At 52.7% G+C, this 25,166-nt stretch overlaps 2 protein-coding genes across 9 annotated transcripts in view; one reads left to right on the top strand and one right to left on the bottom strand.

Moving 5' to 3' along the window:
- IFT140 (intraflagellar transport 140) overlaps positions 1–14,784 on the bottom strand; it is a 78,379-nt gene extending 63,595 nt beyond the window's left edge. For 3 of the 7 annotated variants that reach the window (XR_015720968.1, XM_045784665.2, XM_087853763.1), the window contains exons 1-5: positions 14,021–14,784; positions 10,345–10,522; positions 7,825–8,046; positions 884–1,005; positions 549–691 (exon numbers count right to left, since the gene is read on the bottom strand). Coding sequence is in view for 6 of the 7 variants with exons in the window: in XM_045784665.2 (XP_045640621.2) it covers positions 549–691; positions 884–1,005; positions 7,825–8,046; positions 10,345–10,522; positions 14,021–14,442 (1,087 nt within the window). In the remaining variant the exon portion in view is untranslated. Of the gene's footprint in view, positions 1–548; positions 692–883; positions 1,006–7,824; positions 8,047–10,344; positions 10,523–10,616; positions 10,728–13,193; positions 13,265–14,020 lie in introns of all 7 variants that reach the window. The other 4 variants (XM_087853771.1, XM_087853767.1, XM_087853764.1 and 1 more) reach the window with 4 other exon arrangements.
- A 1,267-nt stretch (positions 14,785–16,051) lies between these two features.
- The window catches only part of CRAMP1 (cramped chromatin regulator 1), a 56,278-nt gene continuing 47,163 nt past the window's right edge, over positions 16,052–25,166 (top strand). For both annotated transcript variants that reach the window (XM_087853756.1, XM_045784684.2), the window contains exons 1-2: positions 16,052–16,362; positions 18,515–18,831. In XM_087853756.1, the coding sequence (XP_087709882.1) occupies positions 18,516–18,831 (316 nt within the window). In that variant the 5' untranslated portion in view covers positions 16,052–16,362; position 18,515. The remainder of the gene's footprint in view (positions 16,363–18,514; positions 18,832–25,166) is intronic.

Here is a 25,166-nt window from a genome sequence, read left to right as displayed (position 1 = left end):
GGAGGTAAGCCACTCTTCTCTCCCCTTACTGCATGCTGCATTTATCTGCTGTCACTGGCCTGTCTCCCTGCTTACCCTGAGGAGGAGTCGAAGTCCCGACAGTGGACTCAACGCTGACCATCGACGAAGGCTGGCTGATGCTGCAGGCTGGAAGCAAAGCCCGCACCCGCCCTGCCCCGTCGCACTCCCTCCCCAGAGCTCAGCCAAAGAATTACAGGTGAGGGTGCTTCCCGATCCCACAGAGTGGACAGCGGGAGCGCAGCACTGTGCACGCTGCCTGGAGCTGCACATACCGGCATCAGGGAGTGCGGCTGATGGAGAGCCTCGTCGTGAGAGCCCTCCAGACACATGCGCAGCCGATCGCCTCTATCAGGACAAAGTGAGGCCCTTTGGGTAAGTAACTGCCAAGAGTAGCTAACGCATCGCTCTAAAACTGGCCCACACGCAGCCTACTATTTTATGCAGAAACACCATCTGTTTGCTTACAATCCTTACCAGACACCCCTAAAATGCTTCAATGTCCTAGAGTCCCCACCTAAGTTTCTCACCATCCATCAAGCTGACAAAGAATGATAGTCCCTCTTGAGATCCCATTTTCAGGAAACTTCCAAAGCCACTTTTCCTCCAGTTAAACATGTCCAGGGCTCTCTCATCACCACTCACAGCTGCCTTCGCCAACTGAACGAGGTCCCTTTGAAAGGCAGATATGACAGGAAGTCAGGATTCCTTATAGGAAGATGTTTCTTATAGGAAGGTATTGTCACTACAGATGTGCCCAGAGCAGCTGGGGGCTATGATCCAGTCAGAAGGAGCCACATCCCACCCCGCACCAGCCCCTGGGGATGTAGAGACAAGGCCACCACTCACTTGAGCTCCTACTTACTCGCCAGGAGGAGGGAGCCGGAAGATGCAGTGAGTTAGGGGTTTTCCATGATCGTGTTTCAGCAGGGGCATCCCTTGTACTCGACCCCTTTGGTCCAACCTCCACAAGAGCAGGACACCAAGCTGGAAAACCCAACACCGTGTGGAGGAGACACATTCTTACAGAGTGACCGGTGGAAGGCAACAGTTACGCTGTGCCACAGAACACGGGCTTATTCCTTTTCAACAAAACGACAAAACTACTACACGTGCACTGTCAAGTACAAATAATTCAAAAATCCTCCACAAAGAAACCAGAAGCCTTCCTGTGTGCCCTCTGCCCTGGAAACAACAATGGTCACGTGTCCAGCTTTTAAAACTTGATTTTAGAATTGATTTAGATTTACAAAAAGTGGCAAAGTCATTCAGAGAAGTCTCATTCTCTACCTTGAGCTTCTCCTATTAGCAGATTGTACTTAGCGTGGGGCAGCTCAGAATTAATGAGCCGATACTGACATACTGTATTAACTAGAGTCGTGCTTTATTCACATTTCCTCAGTTCCTCCCCGACGCCTGCTTTTTGTCCCAGGATCCCCTCCAGCGGCCACAGGACAGGTGTCACGTCCCCTCAGGCTCCTCTGGGCTGTGACAGTGTCTCTGGCTCCCCAGCTTTGAGGAGGACTGGTCAGGGTGCTGTGGGACGTCCCTCCGCCGGGGCTTGGTTGATGCTCTTCTCATGAGTGGACTGGGTTGTGAGTTTGGGGAGAAGGCCACAGAGACCACGCACCCTCCTCGTCACGGCACATCAGAGTCGGTGCCGTCGACGTGACTTGTCTGTGTTGCTGCTGCCCCTCCTCTCCCGGCTGAGGTCCTGTCTGTGACCTTGTGCCTTGTGAAGTCTTCTTTCTCCCCCTCTCGGTCCCACACTGTTTGGAGGGAAGTCACCTCCTTGAGCATGGACCATCTACGTAAATCGTTTGGGGTTCCTCAGCATGTGAGATTTGTCTCTTCTCCACCACTGACTTAATTATTATAAATTGGAGGGTTATACCACTACTTATGTCACAGACGCTGACATTCGAATTCAGGTGACAATCCAGCCCCACTTTGTTTATTTTGATGTTCCAGCTGTGGCCACTGGGAGGTCTTCGGTTAGCTCCCGTGTCCCTCGGACACACCCAAGCTGTGGGTTTTGTGAGCACTGCCTTTCTTGCTGGCACTACAGATTCTCTGGGCACACCGTCTGGCCCCGGTTCTAGAATCAGCCATTTCTTCAAGGAGCTGTGGCTCCGTTATTGGCAGAAATCCAAAGAAACCAGCATCTGGGTGCCAGGTGTACAATAGGTTCAGTTTTTAAGTCATCAAGGTCTTAGAACTGAGGGTGCCAACCAGTGCCAGAGGTCATGGTAGGGAGGCAGCACCATCAGAACCAGTCCAGGAGGCCTCTGGCTGGGATGTAAGCTCTGCTTTGCCAAATGGCACTATTTCTACCCAAATCCACTTGCAAAGAGGCCCTTTGCTGTGAGACAAGAGTTCCTTAAGGTGCGCCTCCTGCTCGAGGTCAGCGGACACAGGAGCACTCACACTTGCCCTCCCACCCGCAGGCAGACCGGGCAGCACCACTTCGTCGTAAACGGGAACGCGCTTTCCAGATACAGACGACCCTGAACAACTGGGGTGTGAACTGCGTGGGTTCGCTTGTATGTGGATTTTTCTTGACAAATACGGTATAATGCTGTAAACGTATTTGCTCTTTCTTATGAGTTTCTTAACATCTTCTTTATTCTAACTTACTATAAGAACGGTACGTAATACATACAAGATACGTGGTAATTGACTATTATTGGCAAAGCTTCTGGTCAACAGTAGGCCATTAGGAGGAAAGTTTTAGGGAGTCAAAGTTATACTCAGATTTCTGACTGCGAGGAGGCTAATGTCCCTACCCCCCAAGTTGTCCGAGAATCAGCCTTAAAAAGCAACTTGCACAGTAAATCTCTTAGAAAAGTTACAGTGAGTCAAATGTGCTCTCCCTCAGGTTTCTGGATAACCAGGGGTTAGACCCAAGACAAACCCTGAGCTGTCCCATCCCGGTTGTGGCAACTTCATTCAACACAATTTATACAATAAGCCTCAGACAAGTGACCCTTGAAGGCAAGAAAGTTACTCCTGAATGCAAGAAATCCAGCCCTAGGCAAAAGCAAGAGTTTATTGTAATAAGAGACTCCTGAGAAGTTAGTGTGTTCAATGTACCATTGTCGAGACACATTATCGCTTCAAATGACAAGTAAAATGTTAGGATCTACATCGTAATTGAAAAGAAGTATACGTTTGGTCATTCAGATCTTCACCACTGGTTCATGGCTCACAGCTGCTAAAACCCTGGGAATTTCCCAGGATAAGGGCCACAGTGGTGTCTTCTGTTCTATTACTGAAGGGGACTTCTGGTCACTGCCCAAGGGCGGGGCGGGCTGCCAGGACGACCAACCACTGATCAGAGGGCTCAACTTTCAGTCCTACCCTAACCTCCAGGAAGGGGACAGGGCCCCCGTCCCCAGGTTGAATCAATCGCCAAAGGCCAATGACTTCGTCAATCTGACTATGCAATGAAGCTCCATAAAAACCCAAAAGGACTGGGTTCGGAGCGCTTCCAGGTAGCTGACCACCTGGAGGTGTGGGGGGAATGGTGCCCAGAGAGGACTCTGTGCCCTCCCCAGACCTCGCCCTGGGCATCTCCTCGTCTGGCTGTCGATTCGTCTCCTTTACCCACCCTTCAGTAAACCAGTAACACGAGCTGCGCTAGCCAACTGGAAGAGCCCAAGGACGAGGGACCCTCCACTGTGCAGCCTGTGGTCAGAAGCACAGGACTGGGGACTGGCGTCTGGGGTGGGGGCAGGGCTGAGCCCCTCACCTGTGGGGCTGACGCTGTCCCTGGGTGGACGGTGTCACAACTGAACTCAGTTGTGGGCACCCCGTGGTATCTGAGGAACCCCAGCTGCCAGCATGCTGGAACCAGCTTTGGGAACCTGTAAGAGGTTCTCTAACAGTTTACACCGAACTGTCCAGAGCTGGTTCGCCCTGTCCTGGGTGTGCTGACACTCCCATCCAGCTCTGAGTGTGCAGGGAAGTGGGACCTGGTGCAGGCAATTCTCACCTTTATCAATGGAGCTTCTTCTAATGGACATTTGGGGCAACATCCACCCAGCGTCCCTTGTCCAGGGCTCCCCCACCTCCCTGGGCACTGCTGACTGCTATCCACGTGGTCACTGGGCCCGAGCTGGACTTGGGACGGCAGAGGAGGAACAGTTGTCTCTGGGTGTATGGGGGGTGAATGCCTTACTTTCCAACAGCTAGGGGTGCGGCCTTGTGAATGGGGTGGGATGGCAGAAAGAGATGACTGTGGCAGAAGGGGCACACTGCAGGGAGATGTGTGTCCGGTGGCCCCTCACTCTTGGTCTAGACGTCCTGAAGCCGGTTGTCCTCCTGTCCAGGGACTGTGGGACACTCCAACAGCTTCAGATTAAGTGTCCCTTCTTACTTCAGGTAGTGGGTTGGTTTCACTGGTAACCAAACCCACCTGAAGCAAAACGGTCTGTGGTGGGAGACGGAAGACCCTTAGCCAAACCTGGAAAGGAGGGCTCTGGTGGCGCAGCACTCTAAGTGCTTGTTCATTCAGGACTTCTTTTCCTGCTTGAGCCCATTATTAATCAGGACCAGCACCATCTTAGATTTTCTTGGAAAGATCAGGATTTCTGTTCTTAAATATTTTGACTCAGGGGTCTTTGACAGCCCAAACCTGGGCTTCCTTGCATGCTTGAGGAATCTGCTTTGTTAGTTGTTTCTTTCTTTCTTTTTTTTTTTTTAAGATTTTATTTATTCATTTGACAGAGAGAGAGACAGCCAGCGAGAGAGGGAACACAAGCAGGGGGAGTGGGAGAGGAAGAAGCAGGCTTCCAGTGGAAGAGCCTGACGTGGGGCTCGATCCCAGAACGCCAGGATCACGCCCTGAGCCGAAGGCAGACACTTAACAACTGAGCCACCCAGGCGCCCCTGTTAGTTGTTTCTTTTTTTTTTTTTTAAAGAAATTGTGGTGAATCGTACATTTCTCTTTTTTTCTTTCTTTCTTTTTTTTTTTTTTTAAGATTTTATTTATTTATTTGACAGAGAGAGACAGCGAGAGAGGGAACACAAGCAGGGGGAGTGGGAGTGGAAGAAGCAGGCTCATAGCAGAGGAGCCTGATGTGGGGCTCGATCCCAGAGCACCGGGATCACGCCCTGAGCAGAAGGCAGACGCTTAACGACTGCGCCACCCAGGCGCCCCAGTTGTTTCTTAATATAGTCAAAATGATGATGAGATTCGATGATCTTGAGTTCTTTTATTCCTACAGAGGATCTGCCGAGTATTCCACAGGAGGGACAGGGGAAAGATCATCAAGGAACTAGAAGTGTGAGGGCAGGGCAAGTCATTTGGTGGAAATTGAATTGAAAAACAGAAGAAAAATCTAGGGGCGCCTGGGTGGCTCAGTTGGTTACACGTCTGCCTTCGGCTCAGGTCATGACCTCAGGGTCCTGGGATGGAGCCCCCATTGGACTCCCCGCTCATTGGGGAGTCTGCTTCTCCCTCTCCTTCTCCCTCTGCCTCTCGCTCTACTTGTGCTCTCTCTCTCACCTGCTCATTCTCTCTGTATCTCAAATAAATAAATAAAATCTTAAAAAAAAAAAAACCAGAAGAAAAATCTAGAAAAAAGGGCAACAAATCAATACCAAAATGGGCAAGTGATTTGATCAGAAAATGATACAGAATTGGCTCTTCTAAATAATAGTCCCCTTCAACAGCAAGAGAAATGCAAACTAGAACACTTCTGACACAACATTTTACTTAGCAAAATTCCAAATTTGGATCCAACTGTATGTGGGGGACATGCTGGTGTGTTGGTGGAAGCCAGTACTAGCCCCACAGGGGGAGGCCTGGGCACCCACCACTAATGCTCACGCCCTGGGACCCGGCCGCCCCACTTGTAGGACTTTCTCTGAACTTCTTTTTTTTTTAAAGATTTTATTTATTTATTCGACAGAGACAGAGACAGCCAGTGAGAGAGGGAACACAAGCAGGGGGAGTGGGAGAGGAAGAAGCAGGCTCCCAGCGGAGGAGCCTGATGCGGGGCTCGATCCCAGAACGCTGGGATCACGCCCTGAGCCGAAGGCAGACGCTTAAAAGCTGTGCCACCCAGGCGCCCCGGACTTTCTCTGAACTTCTATGCATGAAACAACATAAGCATGAAGTTAGCTACCGCACCTCTGTCTGTTTAGCAAAAGATTGGAAACCACTGACATGCTTATCAGCAAGGGCCGGTGAGGACCTTGTAACAGGCTCAAGTAACAACGCGCAGGCTCAGAGAGAAGGAAGGTCACAGTGCACCAACGTGGAGAGATGCGCAAGGCAGGCGTACAATGAAAAAGCCAGAAGCAGTGCAGTGCGCACCATGTGCCACCACGTCTGTGACGACGAAGGAGACAACACCCTCTGTGTGGTATTTCCAGCTCAAACCGCCTCATCTAAAGGTGACCACAAGGACATGATCCAACAAGTCTCAACTGAGAGACATTCTGCAAAATAACCAGTCTGCACTCCTCAAAATGTTGCTGTCACCAAAGACCAAACATAAGCAAAAAAAGAAAAGACAAGACCACGGAACTGCTGTTCATGACTAAGGGAAACTAAAGAGAAGGGGTGGAGAAACGCAATGCTTGGTCCTTCACTGGACTCTGCATTAGGACAAAATGCAACACAAACGTGACGGGACAACCGTAGAAACTGGAAAGTGGCATGTGTCCCAGGTGCCGGCCTCGGCACCAGCCTTCCTGAGTGTGAACGCCATGGTGCGGCTCTGTAGACACCCTTGTCCTTAAGAGGGCAACGTCCAAGGATTTGGGGGGGTGGAGGAGTATGGTGTCTGTGACAAACTCTCAAATATTCAGGGGAAAAAACATATATAGAGAGCAAACAGATGCAACAAAACGGTAACAGTTAGTGAATTTACATAGAGTATATAGTGTTCATTAAACTATTCTTTCAAAGCCTTTGAAAGTTTCAAATTTTTCAAAACTGGAAATTGGGGAAAGAATGCATTCATATATGCTGATGTGTATCTGAAGAAATGGGAGAGGCTTTATGAAACTGTGGCACTGAGGGTGGAGGGGTGGGTGGCAGGGGAATGGAGGGGATGGGGTAGGGTCGGAGAGTCCTGCCACAATATATACCTTCTCATACTTTTTGGTCTTTGAAATGTGGAAATGTATTACCTGGCACATGCAAAATGAATGAGTACATTGTAAAATTTCGGCCATATGTTTGTGAATCGATTTAGGTATAGACCATGGTTTCTCAACCTGGGAACGGTTAACACTTTAGCCTGGAAAATTCTCTGTTGTGGGGTCTGTCCTGTGCATTACAGAACATTGAGCAGTGTCTCTGGTCTCCACCCACTAGATGCCAGGACACCCCCACCCCACCACCATTCTGACAACAAAAAATGTCTCTAGATTCTGTCAAATGTCCCCTGGGGGCAAAATGACCCCATGAAGAAGTCCTGAGCTAAACAGTGAGGACCAGGGCCTCCCAGGCAACGAAGAAGCGTGCTCAGGGAAGCTAGTGATTCAGGGATGCCATAAAAACGATAGTACCTGAAAAAGCCACCCCACCTTTATGAATATAGTTTCCTAGAGAAGTTCACTTAAACAATTACAGACATACCCGGGCTGCAGAGTGGGATGGTAGAAGGAAACTTGCAAACCTTGCTCCCAGTACGAAACAGAATCTGCCATGACATCCATCAGGATCAACTGAATTCAGCAACCACATATTTCTAAAATTTTGGTCTCTAACACCCTTCTCAACATGTATTCCAAAGAGCGCTGACAGGGAAATGCAAGGATCTGAAATCAGTGTCAACCAAGTCTGCTTACCCTGTCCCCTGACACGAGGCAATTCCCATTGGGGCTCCACTTGAGGACGGTGACGTCGGTGGTGTGTGTCGGGGGGACTGCATGCTGTTCCTTGTCCTGCTTATTAAACACTGTCACTTCTCCAGTCTCCCAGCCAACAGCGAGCATCAGGCGCGTCGGGTGCCAGCACAGGGAACTGACCCGGAACGACCTCTCCATACGTGCATCGGGCACATGCTCACCCTACAACAGGCAAGACGTAAATTCCATATTATGAAGAGAGACAGCTATTCTAGGAATTTCTGGCTAATCAATGATATTGAGATCGGCTAGAAGATATAAAGAGCTGATATTAAAAAATGTTCTACTTAATTTTCATAGAAACACCAAGCTTGCTCTTAGCTGCGCTGTGAAAACATACAGTTAACACTCAACTGAGTATGCTGACCAGCTTACCAAGGAGGATGACCTCATACTCACAACTGCTTGGTTGCTGGCTAGCATTTTAATGGGGTCCTATACAACTTCATTTACAAAAACATGCAGGGGGCCAAGAGGTCAAGTTTGCTGACCCCAAGGTTCTCTAAGTACAGTCTCTGGGGTGGTCCCAAGAGCCTTTCACGGTCTGCAAGGCCAAAGTTATTTTCAGCCCCCTCTCACCTCCAGACTGTTTCCCAAGAGACTTTATAAGAGTGAGGAACTGTGCAGATCAGGCGACATCAGATAAGGACCCAAGAGCATGCAGACGTCACTATGACCCTAACTGCTTCGTTGAAGTTGCAGGGGCGACAGTGACACTTGCGGAAGGTTGAGGGCTGGGAAGGAAAATCTGATTTTCTTTTTGAAGTATGAGGTGTGTCATGCACTGAGAAAGGTGGGGAGTAGGGCGAAGCATGGGAAGTTTGCAGGGCTCCTACAAAGTTTCCAGTATGGGTGGAATTATGCACCCTGAAAAAGATATGTTAAAGTCCTAGGGTGCCTGGGTGGCACAGTCGGTTAAGCGTCGACTTGGTTTTGGCTCAGGTCGGGATCTCAGGGTCGTGAGACTGAGCCCAGCATCAGACTCTGTCCTCAGTGAGGTGTCTGCTTGGGATTCGCTCTCCCTCTCCCTCTTCCCCTCTTGCTCATGCTCTCTCTCTCTCTCTAAATTAATCTTAAAAAAAAAAAACCAAAAACATGTAGAAGTCCTAAGCCAGTGCCTGTGATATGACCTTATTTGGAAACAGAGTCTCTGCAGATGATCAAGTTAAGAAGAGATCATTGGAATGGGCCCTGATCCGATGGCTAGCATTCTTCTAAGAAGAGGAAAGAGACATGGACACACAGAGGAGACACATGTGACGACAGAGGCAGTGGAGTGATGCAGGCACAAGCCGAGGACTGCTGAGGATTGCCAGAAGTCACAGGAAGCCAGGGCAAGGCCCGGCACTGGCCCTCCTCCAGAGCCTTCAGAGAGAGCGTGGCCCTCAGGAGCCCCTACTCCACACTCTGGCCTCCAGAACGGTGAGAGGATACATTTCTGTTTTAAGGCACTCGGCTTGTGACAGTTTGTTATGGCAGCCACAGGACCAACAGTTTCCAACGGCCAGTGTGGCCAACAGGAGACCGGGCCAGGGTGCACAGACAGCACAGAGGGGCTGTTTCTGGTTAGAGGCGTGGATTGACTGTGGAATCTGTTTTACATCCCTAAATATGTCCCCAAACTGAAGTAGCAGCGCTAAAGGAGTTATCGACACCACAGCGATACACATAAGACACGCACACATGCACCACACACCACACACACACCACACACCACATTCACAACACACACGACACACGACAGCCCCCCCATATACCACATACCACACACCACATACATACACAGCACACACATCACATACCACACTCACTGCGCACACACCAGTTACATATACACCACGTACCATACATACCACATACCACACACACATAGCACACACGTGACACACATACCGCACACACATGCACACGGCACACACACACACAACACTTACCACATGCCACACACGCCACATTCAACACACATGACATACACACACACACCACATACCACATTTACAACAGACACACCACATAAATACAAACACAACCCACACTCACATCACACACACATGGACACACACCACATACCACACACACACCACATACACATGACACACACCACATACCACATACCACACACACACCACATACACATATGTGACAAAGACAGCACATACCACACGCACCACATACCATACACAGCACACATACCACATATGTAAACACGTGACACACATACCACACACAGCACACATGACACTCACCACACGTACCACACACATGCACACACCACACACAGACAACATACCCACTCCAAGGCACACACACAACATGCACACCACACATACCATACATGCACCACACACCTGTACACACTCCTCACGACACATACCACACACATGCACACACACGTGAGGACAAAAGGGACACAAGAGCCAGAAGCCCTGGCAGTCAGAAACGTTGCTTCCTAGGACTCACTTGTTCCAGATAAATATCCACGCTGCCTGCTGAGGTCGTGCTGACGGAGGCAACTGCCAGGAATGGGTGAACAGGGTGCCAATGGATGTGCGAAGGAGACCCGACGGCGTCTGGGGCTTCTATTCGGTGGTCAAAATAGAGGGCCATGATGAAACTCAGACCTAGACAAGGTTGAAACCTGCACGGAAGAAAAACAGCTAAGTCCTGTTGCTTTTGAACAATGAGAAGAAATAACTGCATAGAATTAGGAAAGAGAAGCATCACAAACCTACCATCGTAACACAGCGCAACTTAGAAGTGCCCCTTAAGACCACGTGGACAACTTTACGTGGAAGAGATCTCTAACAGGGAAAAAATATATAATTTGAAGCAGGAAATTGGACCTGGGATGATGCAGGGTGCAATGGAAGAGAAGAAAACACTGCCATCAACACCATAAGAAAAAGTGCAGCCACCTAGCCCACATGTGTAAATCTTGATCATTTTAATTCATCAGACCGAAGACAATTTGTATTTCTATAGCTGCCCTTCAAGCAAAAATTTCCAACCAAATAGAAGCAAAACTCCGCTTCACAAAAATACATAGAAAAAGCTAACATTCAGTTTGTAAACTTTATAAAAGTGTGACAACCAAGGCTGTCTTCTACGCTTGGCTCTCAGGCAGTAGGAGGCAACAGGATTCGTTTGTCAGAGAATTAAGAAAACAAAGCCCTGGCAACTGTGGGGGAAATTGAACTTGATTTGTTTCCTGAACTTAACATCTTTCTCTCCTGGAAAAGATGTGCTTACTGCCCCTCCGCGGGAGAGGCAGGATGGTGAATGACAGGATGGTGACCACGGCCCACTTTTCATACCCCAGAGTCCGCTTAGGGACGCTAACTGGCAGAGGAGTATATCTGTAGGTTGGTTTGCTTTCATTTAAAACTATTCAACATCATGCCCATTAGGATGGCTGTGATCAGAAAAGAGAAAATAACTGTTGGCAAAGACATGGAAAAACTGGAACCCTTGGGCACTGCCAGTGGGAGCGTAAACTGGCAGACGCTGTGCAAAACAGTAGGGCAGTTCCTTAAAACTTACACAGAGAATTAGCACATGATTCAGCAAGCCCAGCTCTGGGTATATCCCCAAAAGACTGAAAGCAGGGACTTGAACAGATCCTTGTACAGCCATGTTCACAGCAGCACTAGTCACAGTAGCCAAAAGGTGGAAACAACCCAAATGTCTATTGACAGATGAATGAGTCAACACAATATGGTGCACACATAGGATGGAGTATTATCCAGCCTTGAAATTCTGACATGTTACAACACAGATGAATGTAGAAGACACTATGCTCAGCGAAATAAGCCAATCAGAAAGGGACAAATACAGTGTGTTTCCACCTATAAGAGAGACCAGGATAGTCAAATTCAGAGACAGAAAGTGAAACAGTGGGTACCAGGGCCTGTGGCACTGGGGGACAGGGAGTTCATGTTTGACGGAGACAGGGTATCTGTTTGGGAAGACGGAAAATTACTGTTGAGGGATTGTGGGGATGATGATAGAACATGTCAATGTGCTTCATGTCACCGACTCATTTACATGCAAATAACTGAAGTGATAAATTTTATATTATGTATATTTAACTACAACAAAAAAACTGTGTAAAAAATTACTTAACGCTGCAATGCTCTATCGCTATCAGTGGAGTGGGGCATGGACTGTGCCGTTTGCTTTTGGCAATGCAATAGCTGTATCAGAGGAAGCCTCGAAGGCTCAGCGTGGATCTAGAGAAGGAAATCCTGTTCGGTGAGAAGCTAAAGGCACATAGCTACAAATGAACATATACCCCAAATACTAAACAAAGGCACACTTTTTGAAGTGGTGTTCTCACTGCCACAGAGAGAAGAGCACATATTGGGAGCTCCTGGTGGTGCCCCCAGGCAGTGGCTGAAGGAGAGGCGGGGCGGGATACTGGAGTCAGGGGAAGCAGCAGGATCCACAGGCCTCCTAGACACACGCATCACCGAGGGGACATCTACACTGGTCAAGGCTCTGGCTTCAGAGTACAGTACTGACACAAACTTTCGAGAAGTCATTAAAATTGAAAAAAAAACACAAAAAAACCTGGGTGTTTATATATAGAAAAGGAAAGCTTTCAAGTTGAGTTTTCATGTGTTGCAGCCACCAAGGGGAAAAATTGGGGCCTATGGGAAGTTTGTATTCATATTTTACTTTGTGAAAATATTCCTCTGAAAAATAAGTAATGTTCATTTTGTTAGACTGATTGAAAAAGAATTACAATAGCATGTAAAGAAGTTAAACCTGGTTTCCTCTGGTTTTGTTTTTTTAATCTCCAACATCATTTTGTAATAAGCATGTATGCCACCCGATCTTTCAATGACTTTTCTCGTGCCTGGGGTTTTCTCAGAGGTTCTCTCCCCCACATTCCACCTTTGGATACGCAGGAAGCCTCCCTTTGACTTCACTTCTAGGCTTCTCCCCAGCATCCCCGCAGAGCTCTGTACTTCCCTGCTGCATTGAGACTTCATCACATCCTCCAACCGCAGGGGGCTCTCTGCCCCACAGGGTAGGAGGCCCTGGCAGCACCCCAGACCCAAGAACAGGCCCCCCCATATGTGAATACGTGGAACACATTTATGAGCACGGAAAGATGCTCTTGATGTTTTGTTGTAAAAAGTTGCCAGGGTGGATGAGTCCACTTTTATACATTGAATGACTGTTCATCATTCGTTTTACCTGTAATTTAATGTTTTTCTACCATGAAAAAGTACCATCTGTGTAATTATAGAACAAGAGCTAGCAAAGTAAACACAAGGAGAGAGGACTAGAAATACTATCCTTACCCAACGACATCGATTATGGCATCCGTTCAGAAACAAGGGCACTTCCTCTCCTTAAAACAAACTCACACTGTCTAGAACAAAACAAAAATACTCGGCAAATGTATAAACTTTGGGGAAAAGACAAAAATTCCGTTTGTTCTAAGCGATTTGCTCCAGGCCCCTCCGACCGAACCCCGTCTTCAGTGCCACCCAGCTCAGCTGAGGGTCTCGCGACAGACACTGGGACTGCGGTGTGAGGGGCGCAGGGCTGAGGGGAGGGGCGGCTGAGACTAGGGGTGCAGAGAGAGGAGGGGGGCAGGGGGGGCGCCCCTGAAAGGAGGGGCAGCTCAGACTAGGGGTGCGGCTGACAGGAGGGGCGCAGGGGTGAATGTGAGAGGAGGGGGCAGGGGGGCGCCCCTGAGAGGAGGGGCGGCTGAGACTAGGGGTGCGGCTGAGAGGAGGGGCGCGGACACTCTCGGCCACACCGCCGGGGCGCCCCCGTCAGCCCGCGCCCCCCGGCGGTGCAGGGTCAGGGCCGCGGGCCGGGGACGCGAGGGACCGCCGCCCCTGTGCGGCTGCAGAGCGCACCGCCTTCTCATCCCCTCCCCTCCTGGGCCTTGCCCGGACCCGGACGGCGCCCGCGGTGGCCATCCCCTCGGACGCCGCGCCCAGCTCCTGCCGGCCCAGACCGACCCGCTCGGCCGAGGCCGGGTTTCCGGACGAAGATGACCCAGGCGGCCGCGGGACAGGAGTCCGGCCCGCTGCGCCGTCGTTCCGCTCCCCCGCCCCAGGCCTCTCCGGAGACCCTCCCCGGCCTCTTGCAGCCCTTGCCCTCCGACCCCACTCACCCTTGCCTAGCCTTCGCGCCATCGCGCGTTGCCCGGACAACGGCTGCGCGCGGTACGCGGAAATAGCCGAAGGTGAGCGCGGCGGACGCCGAGGCCACCCGAAGCTCCCCGAGCGGCCGGAAAGAGCCGAAGACGGTCGGGAGTGTTCGCGAGGCGCTCAGGGCAGGAGTCTTCGGGCGCCTCCCCGCCCGTGCGAGCTCTGTGGTCCTGCCGGGCATTTTCTCCCGGTCGCAGCCGCTGTCTACAGTCAACAACGCCAGCTCGGAAAGGGGAGCTAGGAGGTCAGGATTCGCCTGTTCTGCGCAGAGAAGGGAAGCTGGTGACGTTCCTGCAGGTGTGAGGAGGATGGAAAGCCTGTTGGGACACTTTTCCAACCGCGTCGGTCCGCTGAGAGAGTTTGGGGGAGAAACGGAACACGCCATCTTCGTTAAGATTCCCTCCTCTTTGGTTCATCTTCTTGCCGGGTCTTCTGGACCGCAGGCCGTATACTGGACTCTGCTTTGTCTTATCTCAAGGAGGAGGGTGTGGTTCAAGAGTATCTCGGAGCAAAGCCACTGGATTCGACCTAACTTTTGACGTGCAACGCTTTGGGGGCCGTACGGATTCCTTGGGCAAGAAGATGGATGGCAGGCAAGGGTACGTCCGGTTTCACCCCGTCGGAGACAAGCCTGACTCCTGGGGACAGATTGTGTTACCAAAGGCGTTAGCGATGCGTGCCCTGGCCTTTTCAGTCAGGTGTGCTTCAACTTCGAAATTAACTTTGAACCACAAAGCGATGTCTTGTCATTGAAGAAAAAGAGTTGCTACGGCGAAAAGGTCCACGTAGTTAAAAAGTGAAAAAATAAAAGAGGAAAGTACAGGCACTACTGGATCCGACAGTTTAGGTGCTGGATCAGATAGGTACAGGGTAGATCCCGTTTTTAAAAACCTCATTTTCATGGACACTAGAATTTTTCATTGAAAAAACTTGACATGTAACATCATGTCATTTTAAGATATACTTCAAGGTACTTTGATACGCTCGTGTTGTATTATGGCTGATGTGGTGATGTCAGTCCTATCACGTAATTACAGTACAGGATCATTGTCTGTGATCGTCTCACTGTCCTTTGGGTCTCAGTGGCTCATGAGTGCTCCTCCCGGGCCCGGACGCCGGGACACCGTCTCCCTTATCCTGCCCTATGTTAGATCCCTACGGCTAATGAGTGCTCCTCCCGGGCCCGGACGCTACGACACCGTCTCCCTTATCCTGCCCTCCATACGTTAGGTCCCTACGGTTCACGAGTGCTCCTCCCAGGCCCGCACGCCAGGACACCGTCTTCCTTGTCCTCCCCTCCGTACGTTAGATCCCTACGGCTCAGGAGTGCTCTTCCCGGGCCCGGACGCCGGGACACCGTCTCCCTTGTCCTGCTCTCGGTACGTTAGATCCCTACGGCTCATGAGTGCTCCTCCCAGGCCCGGATGCTGGGACACCGTCTCCCTTATCCTCCCTTCCATAATACACACTAGAATCGAGAGCACACTCCTTTATCGCCATGATGGAGAAACATGACCCGAGTGCCCAGCGCCATCCACTACGCTAAGGAATTTCAAAACCACACGCTCAATCTAATAAAGGGCGAGTTGACCGGACTCAATTGCACTTTAAACTTTGTCGTTAACACCTCGGTTCGCGCCCGATTCAAGACTCCGAGCTGAGGCTGCGTTTTCTTCTCACGCATCCGTCAACACGGCCCCGGCCAATCACAGCCCGGGCGCTGCCTCCATTGGCTGTCGATGCACCAATCCGGAGAGACGCACTGGCCCGCACGGCCGCGAGGGTGGTGTCACAACACTACCTGCGTCGCAGGCCCGCCCCGCGCCCCCGCCCAGCGTCCGTACGTGCAAGGAAGCGCGCCGGTTGCTGGCCAATCGCAGCGCCCGTAGGGGGGCGCGCCCGCTGGAAACCTCGAGCGAGCTCGTCCCCGCGCGCGTCGCCCCGCCCCGCCCCGCCCCGCGCGCCGTCCGCCCCGCCCCGCCCCGCGCGCCGTCCCCGCGGTCTCCGCCGGGCCGCCGTAGCCGGAACTGCTGCTGAGCGCGGTGAGCCGGGCCTCCGAGAGCTAAGAGGCGGCAGCTCCGGCGCGCGCATCCTCGTCCGCAGCTCGCCGGGCGCGGAGGGGACGTGCCGGGGCGAGCGCTGCTGGGCAACTGCTTCCGAGGAGGGAGGACCACACCGGCGTCGCGGCTTCAGTGCAGCGGACGCTCGGGGGCCGGGGCTACCCGGCCCGGCCGGTTCTGCGGGCGCCCGGGAGGCCCCTGGGGAGCCCGCGAAGCCAGGCCGCTGCGAGGCGTTGATGAAGAAGGTGACCGGGGGCTGGGGCTCGGGAGGGGTGGGCCTCCCGGACCGGCTGTCATGGCGAGGCCCGGCCCCTAGCCGGAGCGGGGCTGCGGGAGAGGGGAAGCGGCCCGCGCCCTGGCGGCGGTGGTTACGCACGCCGTGCTTTGTCGGGGTGGCCCGGAGGAGTCCGGACCGAGCCGCGTCGCGGGGACAGCGCTCTGTGTGTGCAGCCAGAAGTCGGCCCGAGACACGGAGGGTTTTGTTTTTTCCTTCCCGAAACCTGACAAACGGTGTCGGGCGGGGATTTTGCTGGAGTTGATTCCACCTCTGTGCACGGTCAGGAAGTAGCGTTGGAGGTTTTCGGCAAAGGGATTCCATGCCCGTGGCTTCCTTTTCCTGTAGGGGAAAACTCTGATATGTGTCAATATCCTCTTGACTCTGAAAGGCCGTGTCCTTCTGTGTCGAGTGCTTTCCAGTGTTAGCCAGGCAGACGGGCAGGTGTCATCTGCTGTGGCTGGCGTGTGCTCTGTCTGGTCCTGGCTTGATTGTGGGTCTTTTTGTGGTAATGGTCCCTGGGAGTAGGGTTCTCCACATTATAACCCGGAAAGAGGCCCTGTGAGGTATTTCCAGGTTTCTTAAGTAGGGATGGTAAAGTTGAGAAACCAACAGCGAGAAGTCAGTCCTGTGCAGTGAAGTCCTTTAAAAAGTTTGGCTATTTGTCCTGTGTAGTTTTATTTTTTGGCAGGGTTTTTGTTTTGTTTTTTTGTTTTCACTAGCATTGGCCAAATCATTCAAAAAATTTCTAAGACCAGTTTCAACAAATGAAAACTGTTACAGGTCATTCTGTGACAGAATACATCAGAGCAGTAGTAGGTGTTAGTATGATTTTTACTCATTTGCCAGTCTTTCAGTAAGAGGTCTTTGCCCCTATTTCTGTATTTCATTGTTAGCCTTGATGCCTTGCTCACTTTTACCTTTTGAATGAGAATGTTAACATTCTGAGCGGTTGTGTTGAGGACGTCAAACACGGTTTGGGCACAGTTTCAACACCTGTTGAGGAATCTAATATTATCTTTCTTGCTTTATCAGAGGTACACATTACTGACCCTTTTGGGGCTTATAATGTTGATACTGCCTGATTCTCCGAGTTAATTTTTGAGTGGGTCTGCATTCTGGGATGCATTTTTATAGACTCATGGAGTGTTGTTGTTGACATTTCACGCAGCAGTGGGTAACAAAGTGAACGCAAGAATTTTATTAACGGTTATTAAGAGTTTTGCACATCGCTCTTCTGCACATTCTTGCATTTGGATCCGGACATGTCTGTGGTGTCGCTTTCACCGGTGGCTCCCACCTGTTCCATGCCACAGGCTCCTTTGTTGCAAAAACATTTTTAATTTGTAAATCTCCCCAGCAGCACACACCTCCCACCCTGGGAAGCAGGATTCCCAGAAACCCCGAGCTTATTACTCTTCGTGTGTGTTTTAAAATGAGCAGGCGGACCGCCAGCCGTGGGCCACCATGGAGTCCCCTGTGCACGCAGGCGAGCCCGCGCCTCTCCCCTGGCGGGGTGGATCCGGGCCCCACGCCCCGGCTCCGGGGCCAACTTTGGGGACCGGCGTGCGGGGCAGGTGCGCGGGCCCGGAGCCCCGCGCGTTTTGGGGGCGGGGAGGGGTGGGGTCGGGGGCGCGGGCGCCGAGGCCCGGGCGGCGCGGGGAGAGGCCCGGCGCGCAGGCCATGAGCCGCGGCCCCGCCGGGTAGGTGGGTCCGGGCCCGGCCCCGAGCGGCCCCCGGGACCACACCCCACCGTCCCCCCGGGATCCCCCTCCTCCCCCCGCCGCCCCCGGCCCCTCCACACACCCCTACCCCACCCCCAGGACCCCGCCGTCCGGGGCGCCGCGCGGGCAGGGCCGTCCGGGCTCGGCCCCCGGGGGCCGCCCGCCCCGCCGCCTCCGCGCCGCCGGGCCGCCGTTTCCTGGGGTCGGCGCCGGGGGCGGCGGGGCCGGGGCCGGGCGGCGGCGGCGGGCGGTGGCGGCGGCGGCGTTGGGCGGGCGGGCGGCCGGGAGGGATCGGGAACAAACAACGGCGGCCATGTTGAGAGGGCATCGGTGCGCTAAACTTCTCGGGCAGGCTGCCGGGCGCGCGCCTCACCGGGGTCTCCCCCCCTGCCCGGCCAGGATGACAGTGAAGTTGGGAGACGGCGGCGGCGGGGAGGACGGGCTCAAGCGGCTGGGCAAGCGGTCGGCCGACGACGACTCGCTGGAGGGCGAGGGGCCCGGCGGCGGGGACGCGGCCGACGAGAGCGGCGGCACAAAGAGGGACGCCAGGACCCCCCGGGACGGCGGCGACGGCCCCCCAGCGCCCGCGGGCGGCCCGCAGGACCAGCACCACTTCCTCCGGTCCAGCGTGAGGCCGCAGAGCAAGAGGCTCAGGAAGGACTCGTCGTGCGCCGGGGGCAGCGGCGGCTCGGGCGGCTCGGGGCCGCGCGGCAAAGGTGAGGGGGCCCCCGGGTGCCTGCGGGGTGGGGGGTGGGGGGCACCGGGCAGGGGGCCGCGCCCCCGCTCTGCCCCAGGAGCCTGCGAGTCTGGGTCGGAACTACGTGAGGACGCAGGGAGGACCCTTTCTCTGGGCCAGTACAATGGATTCCTGAAGGGTGGGTTTTGTTGTCTCTGCAAGGATCGCCCATGATTTACACGGTAGGCTATTTTAAACTGCAGACAATGCTTTGGGGAAGGAAAGAGGGAATACCTGCTGTATCTCTTTACCGGAGGTCAGCTGGCCGACACACAACAAAGGAGTGGGCTTTCCAAACCCGTTTCGTAAGAGCCAAACGGGATCGATCACAGGATCCGACTCGGGCCCATCGCCCTCTGCCTCAGGAATTCTAGGCTCAGGAGTCCTAAAGACACATCCAGATGCAGCTCTCAGAGTCCATGAAGGGGTGTCTCCTAGGGCAGGAGGCCGCGGGAACACTTGTGGCCCGATTCAGGCAGGGAGCAGTCTGCGTGTTTGCCCTGCTGTCCCGGTGAGGGAGGGAGGTACAGCTTTACTGGGGTCCCCACCCCAATAAGGAGAAAACGACGTGCCAGTGTCGCTGCTGCTCCCGCGTTCCTGATGGTACAGGTGAGCTCCTCTTCATGTCCTTTCTGTCTGAGGCCAAGTCTGCAGCACTTTCATAGGTAGCAGATGTAGTGAAGTTCTAGTGAGTTTTGCAGGAGAAAAACTTTTACTTAGTTCCTTGGGAAATAGTAATTTAAATTTATTAGAAGCTCCTGATAATTTGAAGAAGGAAGGATCTCAGAAACTAACGGAGAGAGAACCATTTTGGAGACCTGTGCCAAATATGTACAATTACACTCGCTTCTGCCTTCTCACCTGACAGGGCTGGCCTTACCAGATTCTCAGTAAAGATTCTTGATGTAAGCATACTTAAAGTTGTGAGTGTAGAGTAATTAGTGTGCTCAGAAACTAAACCTTGAGTCCTGTGCGTTTATGTTGGTGTGAAAGTTGCTGATCAATTAGGAAAGCATTGATTTGTTTTACCAGCTTTGTTTGTTTTGTAAAAAATAGTTCTTCACTCCCAGTTACAGGTGTGTCTGAGTTCTCACCCGTAAGCTCCTGGGATGCCTTCAAGGGTTTGTAGCTTCAGAAGCCTTAGCAGCGTCCACGGCCTTGGCACCTTGGCCCTCTGACCTGCGTTTGCTCGTTTGACTTGTGGAATCCGCCGGAGAAGCATACTCACCTGTGAGACAAACAGCAGTGACTGCTTGCACGAAACGAGGCGGTGGAGTGAAAGCACTCTCCGGCTATGTGTGAGGCGGAGTGGTGCTAGCGCTTCGGTCAGTTGATGAGGGGAAGTCTACTCTTATTTGCAGAGTTGAGCGTGGCTCAGACAGAGAAGGGCTCCTGGATTAGCTTCACATCAGCCATTGGCGCTTCTGTTCTTGGTTCTTGTCCCAGCGCGGGGCGTGGAGCAGCAATCGACTTTCCATTAGGAAAATGGGTGTTTGTTAGAATTGGTGCTTCTTGTGACTTCTATGTATTTTCTTGTTTTAGCAAAGCAAATATTTCTTTAAGTAAACATAAAGCTAAATCGTAACGGTGGCTTTTAGGAGTAAGAAGTGTGTCTGCTTTGCTTCCCAGAAAGTGTTGAGCCTGGAGTTTCCTGGTGGGGCCTGATCTTGTCTGCAGCTGTCGCCGTGCCCAGGACACCCCCTCCTCATGCCTCCGTAAACTCTGCTCACTTAGCACCTCCATTAACAGCCAGCAAAGGTCCGGTTCTGACAGCATGCCTGGTAACCTCTGCAAACATTTCTTAGAGGAGCGTTTGTCTTACAGACTGGGGAAAGCTCCACCCTGTGTGCTGAGTGCGGATCAGTGAGGAAATGAACAATCCTGGCATTTGTTAGTTTTTCACTTGAAAACAGTATAATTTCCATTATGCTTGAGGAGTGCTCCCAGGGCAGTCATTGGCGGTTCTTTGGTTGATCCCTTACCACTCTGGCCAGTTAGAATCTGAACAGACAGGCATGAGCACCTTGCAACGAGTCTGGAGGAAAAGTCTTACGGAGAAAAGGAAGTCTGCCTTGTGCTTTTGTGCACACCACTGTGTTTTCTTTCTGTCTAAGAAGACATTCTTTTGTCAACTTCAACGAATAATAATTCTTTTGTAGTACTGTTCCGTGGTAGATTCTGTTGAAATTTCAAGAAGGACAGGGAGCGAAGACTTAGCATCTATGTGCCGCACATGTTACGTCTCTCTTGCTCTCATTTTAAGTGGGTTCAGAAACTGAGGTTTGTTGTCTTAACCACTCGACCTAAACGGAAGGTGAGCTGCAGGCTAGAGACCAGTAGATCTGTGTGATGCCAGTGCACGTGTTTCTTCTGCCCCGCCGTACCGCCCAGAGACCTGAGGGTGCATTTGAGACTGAGATCCAGAATTCATGTATTTGTAAGAACCTGATCCAGGACACAGAGCCCTGAGGCCCTTCCCCCTCTGGCCAGTTTGTGATCTGGATGATTCTGGGCAAACTGGTCTCTTTCTTGGAGCCTCGATTTCTTTGTCGTCTGTAAATGGGGATAATGCCAGTGCCTGGCTCCTGTGTTTACTGCAGTAAATAACACAGTCAAGCCCTGCTACAAGTGGTTAAAAGGCTCCCAGCGCTTCTGTTATGGGAAATGTGGGCATAGCTTTGAGGTTAGGGAGCTACAGAGTCTGGACAGGTACACTGGGTTGGGTGTCATCTGTTGGGAGGTAGAGAGAGGTCCCAGGAATGCTCCTGAGCTGCTGCCTGCGCTATGGGGACAACTGTGAGCGCAAGGTAGACTCTTGGTTTCTCTGCTGCCCTTCAGTCCCCTGCCCCACCCCCCCTTCTGCCCAAGAACCTTAATTCCCCCTGACTTTGGGCCAGCTGGCCATGAAATGTGCCATCTCCACAGTTGGGCAGCATTGCCTGGTTTCACTCTGCTTGTGCTTGAGAATCAGTAAATCACTGTACAGAACTTATTTATATTTTACATAAATTACAGGCTGCTTGTAGCTTCCAGGTGTTTTTAAAAGACATCAGGTGAGATATGTCATCCCGATGTGGTCAGCCTTTGGGAGACAAGTACCATACAGGAGAGAGGGGTGAGCCAGGAGACCCGGCTTCTCCCCCAGAGCTGCTTTGTGGCTGGCTCAGCTGTGGGGCGAAGGGAAAGTCCCTTGACGTGCCCAAACTGTAGGTTCCTTACTTCCAAAATGGGTTGGGTGAGATAGTGCCTAGAGCCATCCTTACCATCACGTTTAGGGGTGAAGGGGTCAGCTGTGCGGACGGGACTCGGGTCCTGTGTGTGTCAAGAGAGTATTCTGGAAGGTAGGTTGCCTGAAAACAGGGTAGCTCTGTGTGTGTGGGCTCTGCCTAGCCCTTGTCTCTGGGGGAGCCCTGGGCAGGGAGTGGTCAGAGTGCGCCCCCTCCACCCAGGGGCGTGCCCGCGTGTCATGCAGGCACAGTTTGCTTGTCGTCGGCTCTGCGGTCACTTGTGTTGTCACTGCTCAGGCATCTGGGCCAGGCCCAGGAGGCTGGTTGAAGTATGGCCATGCATGCTGCAAACTCCCTGTCCATACTCTCTGGGGAGGGAGAGGGACAATCAGATTGTCACAGACCACTGAGACTCTAGCGCTCTGATTCTTGTGCCCAGTGTGACTCAGTGTGATGTTTAATAAAATCAGGTGCAGTGATGACATTGTGGAGCCCACCGTGGCACCTGGGCAGGGGCACTGGGCTCTGCCGAAAGCCCTCAGACCTTATTGGGAGAAGAGGAGGAGGAAGGCAAGGCATCTCCTCCCTCCCCACACATACCCTGTGTGCTGCACCGTAAGGTAGAAGACACAGTAACCCCGACACGTCGTATTGTGTGACCTGAAGCCCCTGTGCATGGTAGGTTTGGTTGGAGACCTGTGTCCCTGGCCACTTCAGAGACGGGCCCTGATGGAACTGTGCACGCTAGAGAGGAAAACATTTGCAACCCAGGGACTCTCGTAAAGAACTGCGTTCAAAGTTGCATGGATTACACTGGCTTCGCATTGAAGACATGGACAGAGTATAGATGAATAGGTGAGGGAATGTTTAGATACTGGTTTGAAGGCCGAGCTACTTTTCAAATAACCTCGTTGGCTTTTAATGTCAAAACTAACATTTCTATGGTGTTTGCTTGTGGAATTGTCCTTTGCCAATCAAGGATACTGTAGGATTTTCATTTTGTGTCATATGCCACGTTTCGTTTTGTGTCATAGGAAGATGTAAAGACGATAGAGGAACGATTTCAGATAGCAAAGTCAGAGATATAAGAACGAGCTTTGTCGTAGGAGGTGGTGCATGGAAGCATTTTAGGACGTTAAGTGCAGCGTTAGCACCGAAGATGGACGTGAGGAATGCCAGAGGAGGGAGAGGTTCTCAGGTATCACGTGTGTGAGGGATGTCGAGAATTACTGACAGAAAGTCTTCATCTTATGTTCTTCTCAAATGTTTTAGGGACAAGCGGTGTGCCTTTGAGGAGCCCAGCCTGAGAGTGTAGAGGATGCCGAGGCTCGGCGTCATGTGGGGGCTGCAGACACCATGGATTGTGAGTGGGGTCACCACGGCCCGTGTAGTTCCAGGTCACCTTCAGCTCACAGAACAGGATGTCTCGGGGCAGGGACCCTGCCCCGGGGCTCCAGTGGCACGGCTGTGGCGTCCATGCTGGCTCTGCATAGCCCGGTTGAAGGATGAGTGGGTAGGAGACCGTGTGGAGGGGAGCGACTTGCGGAGGCCTGGTGGGCAGCGGTGTGCGTGATGACGGATGCCGGCCCAGGGGAGGCGTCTGGATCCAGCTGCCTAGGTGACACCCTGCCTGGGAATGGCCTTGGTGGAGAGGGTGCCCACTCCGTCACGTCTGGGCTCTGAAAGCAAGCTTGACGGTTGCGGTGCTTGACACGGATGACCTGTGCTATGAGGGGTGCAGGAGCGGCCCCTGGGAGACCTTGGCATTTTGCCTCCGTCTCGACTTTGGCATATCATGACCTGAGATGGACAGGTGCACGGAGCACGCATGCCATCCTTGGCTTCTCAGAGGTCCCTGTCCTTGTACCACAGACCCAGGCCACGAGGAAGTGTTCCTGCGCTGGGGTCGGAGGCAGGTGCGCCTGCAGACGGACTTCCTTTAGCTCACATTGAAGCGTCTTTCCAGCTGAGAAGGGGCAGAGTGGATGAAGTGAGGGGAGGCTCTCGTGTTCTCCCCTTGAGGGACGTCACTGAGTGCCTCGCAGTGCTGGTCCACTGCACTCTGTTCGTGTTCCTCACCCTGGGAAGGAACTTTCCCAGACTCCGAAAGAAAGCTCCAGGATAGTGAGTTATTGCCTGACAGGACAGATTGTCGTTACATCTTCTGTCTCTGACCTAAATTAAGTCACACGGTTTTGTTTTTAGAAGTGAACATCTTCCAAGCATCCTAACCCTTGCCACTCTTAGCTGTGTGGCTTTGCGCACGTCACTGACCCTGTCGGTTCCCTTCTCTGTCGCAGACGGAGGGAGGGGTGTTGAGGTCCCGTTCCCTCCCCCCTCAAGCCCCTGGATCCTTTAGATCTGTGTGTAATAAGGGTAGAGAAGCATCCTAGCGGCAGCCATGATGATGTCGTGTGGCTCGAGAGGAAGATGCCCAGGTTCTAGCTGCCCGGTGACCTTGGGCCTTCTCTGAAATGCAGAAGATAGCTACGCACAGTGAAGAGCATTTGCAGCAAAGCATTTGCACGTGCTTTCGAGGTGCCATAGAGTCTCACGCTCCCTGATCGAGCCGCGGTGTGGTGTGCTGGCATGCTGCTTCCCCCTGGGGGCATGGGTGATGGGGTTCCAGGCTCATCCAGAAATGTGTGATGGGGGCGGGGCGTAGAGGAGGCACGCAGCCTAGCTTGTCCAGAGGTGGAGTGGGCATCCACGCAGCCTTGGGAGGCCGACCACGGCCGCACGTCCACACCCCTCGAATGCAAGCTCTGGAGAACAGGTTGTGGCCGGGGCAGGTGGTTTAGAGACTAGGGAGGAGGCTGTTAAAGTGGTCTTATCCGGGTGGTATGGAGCTGGCCTTGGAATGTGGCCACAGAAATGGGGACAGGAGGAGCTAGGTGGCCCCCGGGCATTTGGAGGAGTGTGACACAGAAGTAGGTTGACAGGGAAGAGTGGGCTCTATATTGGAGGCCCTGGGTCTCGGGGTGGGTGAGGGGCCCCTGCCCTGCTCTCTCCTCTCGTGGAGCATCTGCTGTGTGTGAGGCCTGGTGCCAGGCTTGGGCACTGAAAAGTCAGACACTGTTTCTGCTTT

Source organism: Ursus americanus, chromosome 2 (genome assembly GCF_024610735.1).
Source record: "Ursus americanus isolate L20-20 chromosome 2, mUrsAme1.1.p, whole genome shotgun sequence".
Lineage (NCBI taxonomy): Eukaryota > Metazoa > Chordata > Mammalia > Carnivora > Ursidae > Ursus > Ursus americanus.
This window is presented reverse-complemented; position numbering and strand designations above follow the sequence as displayed.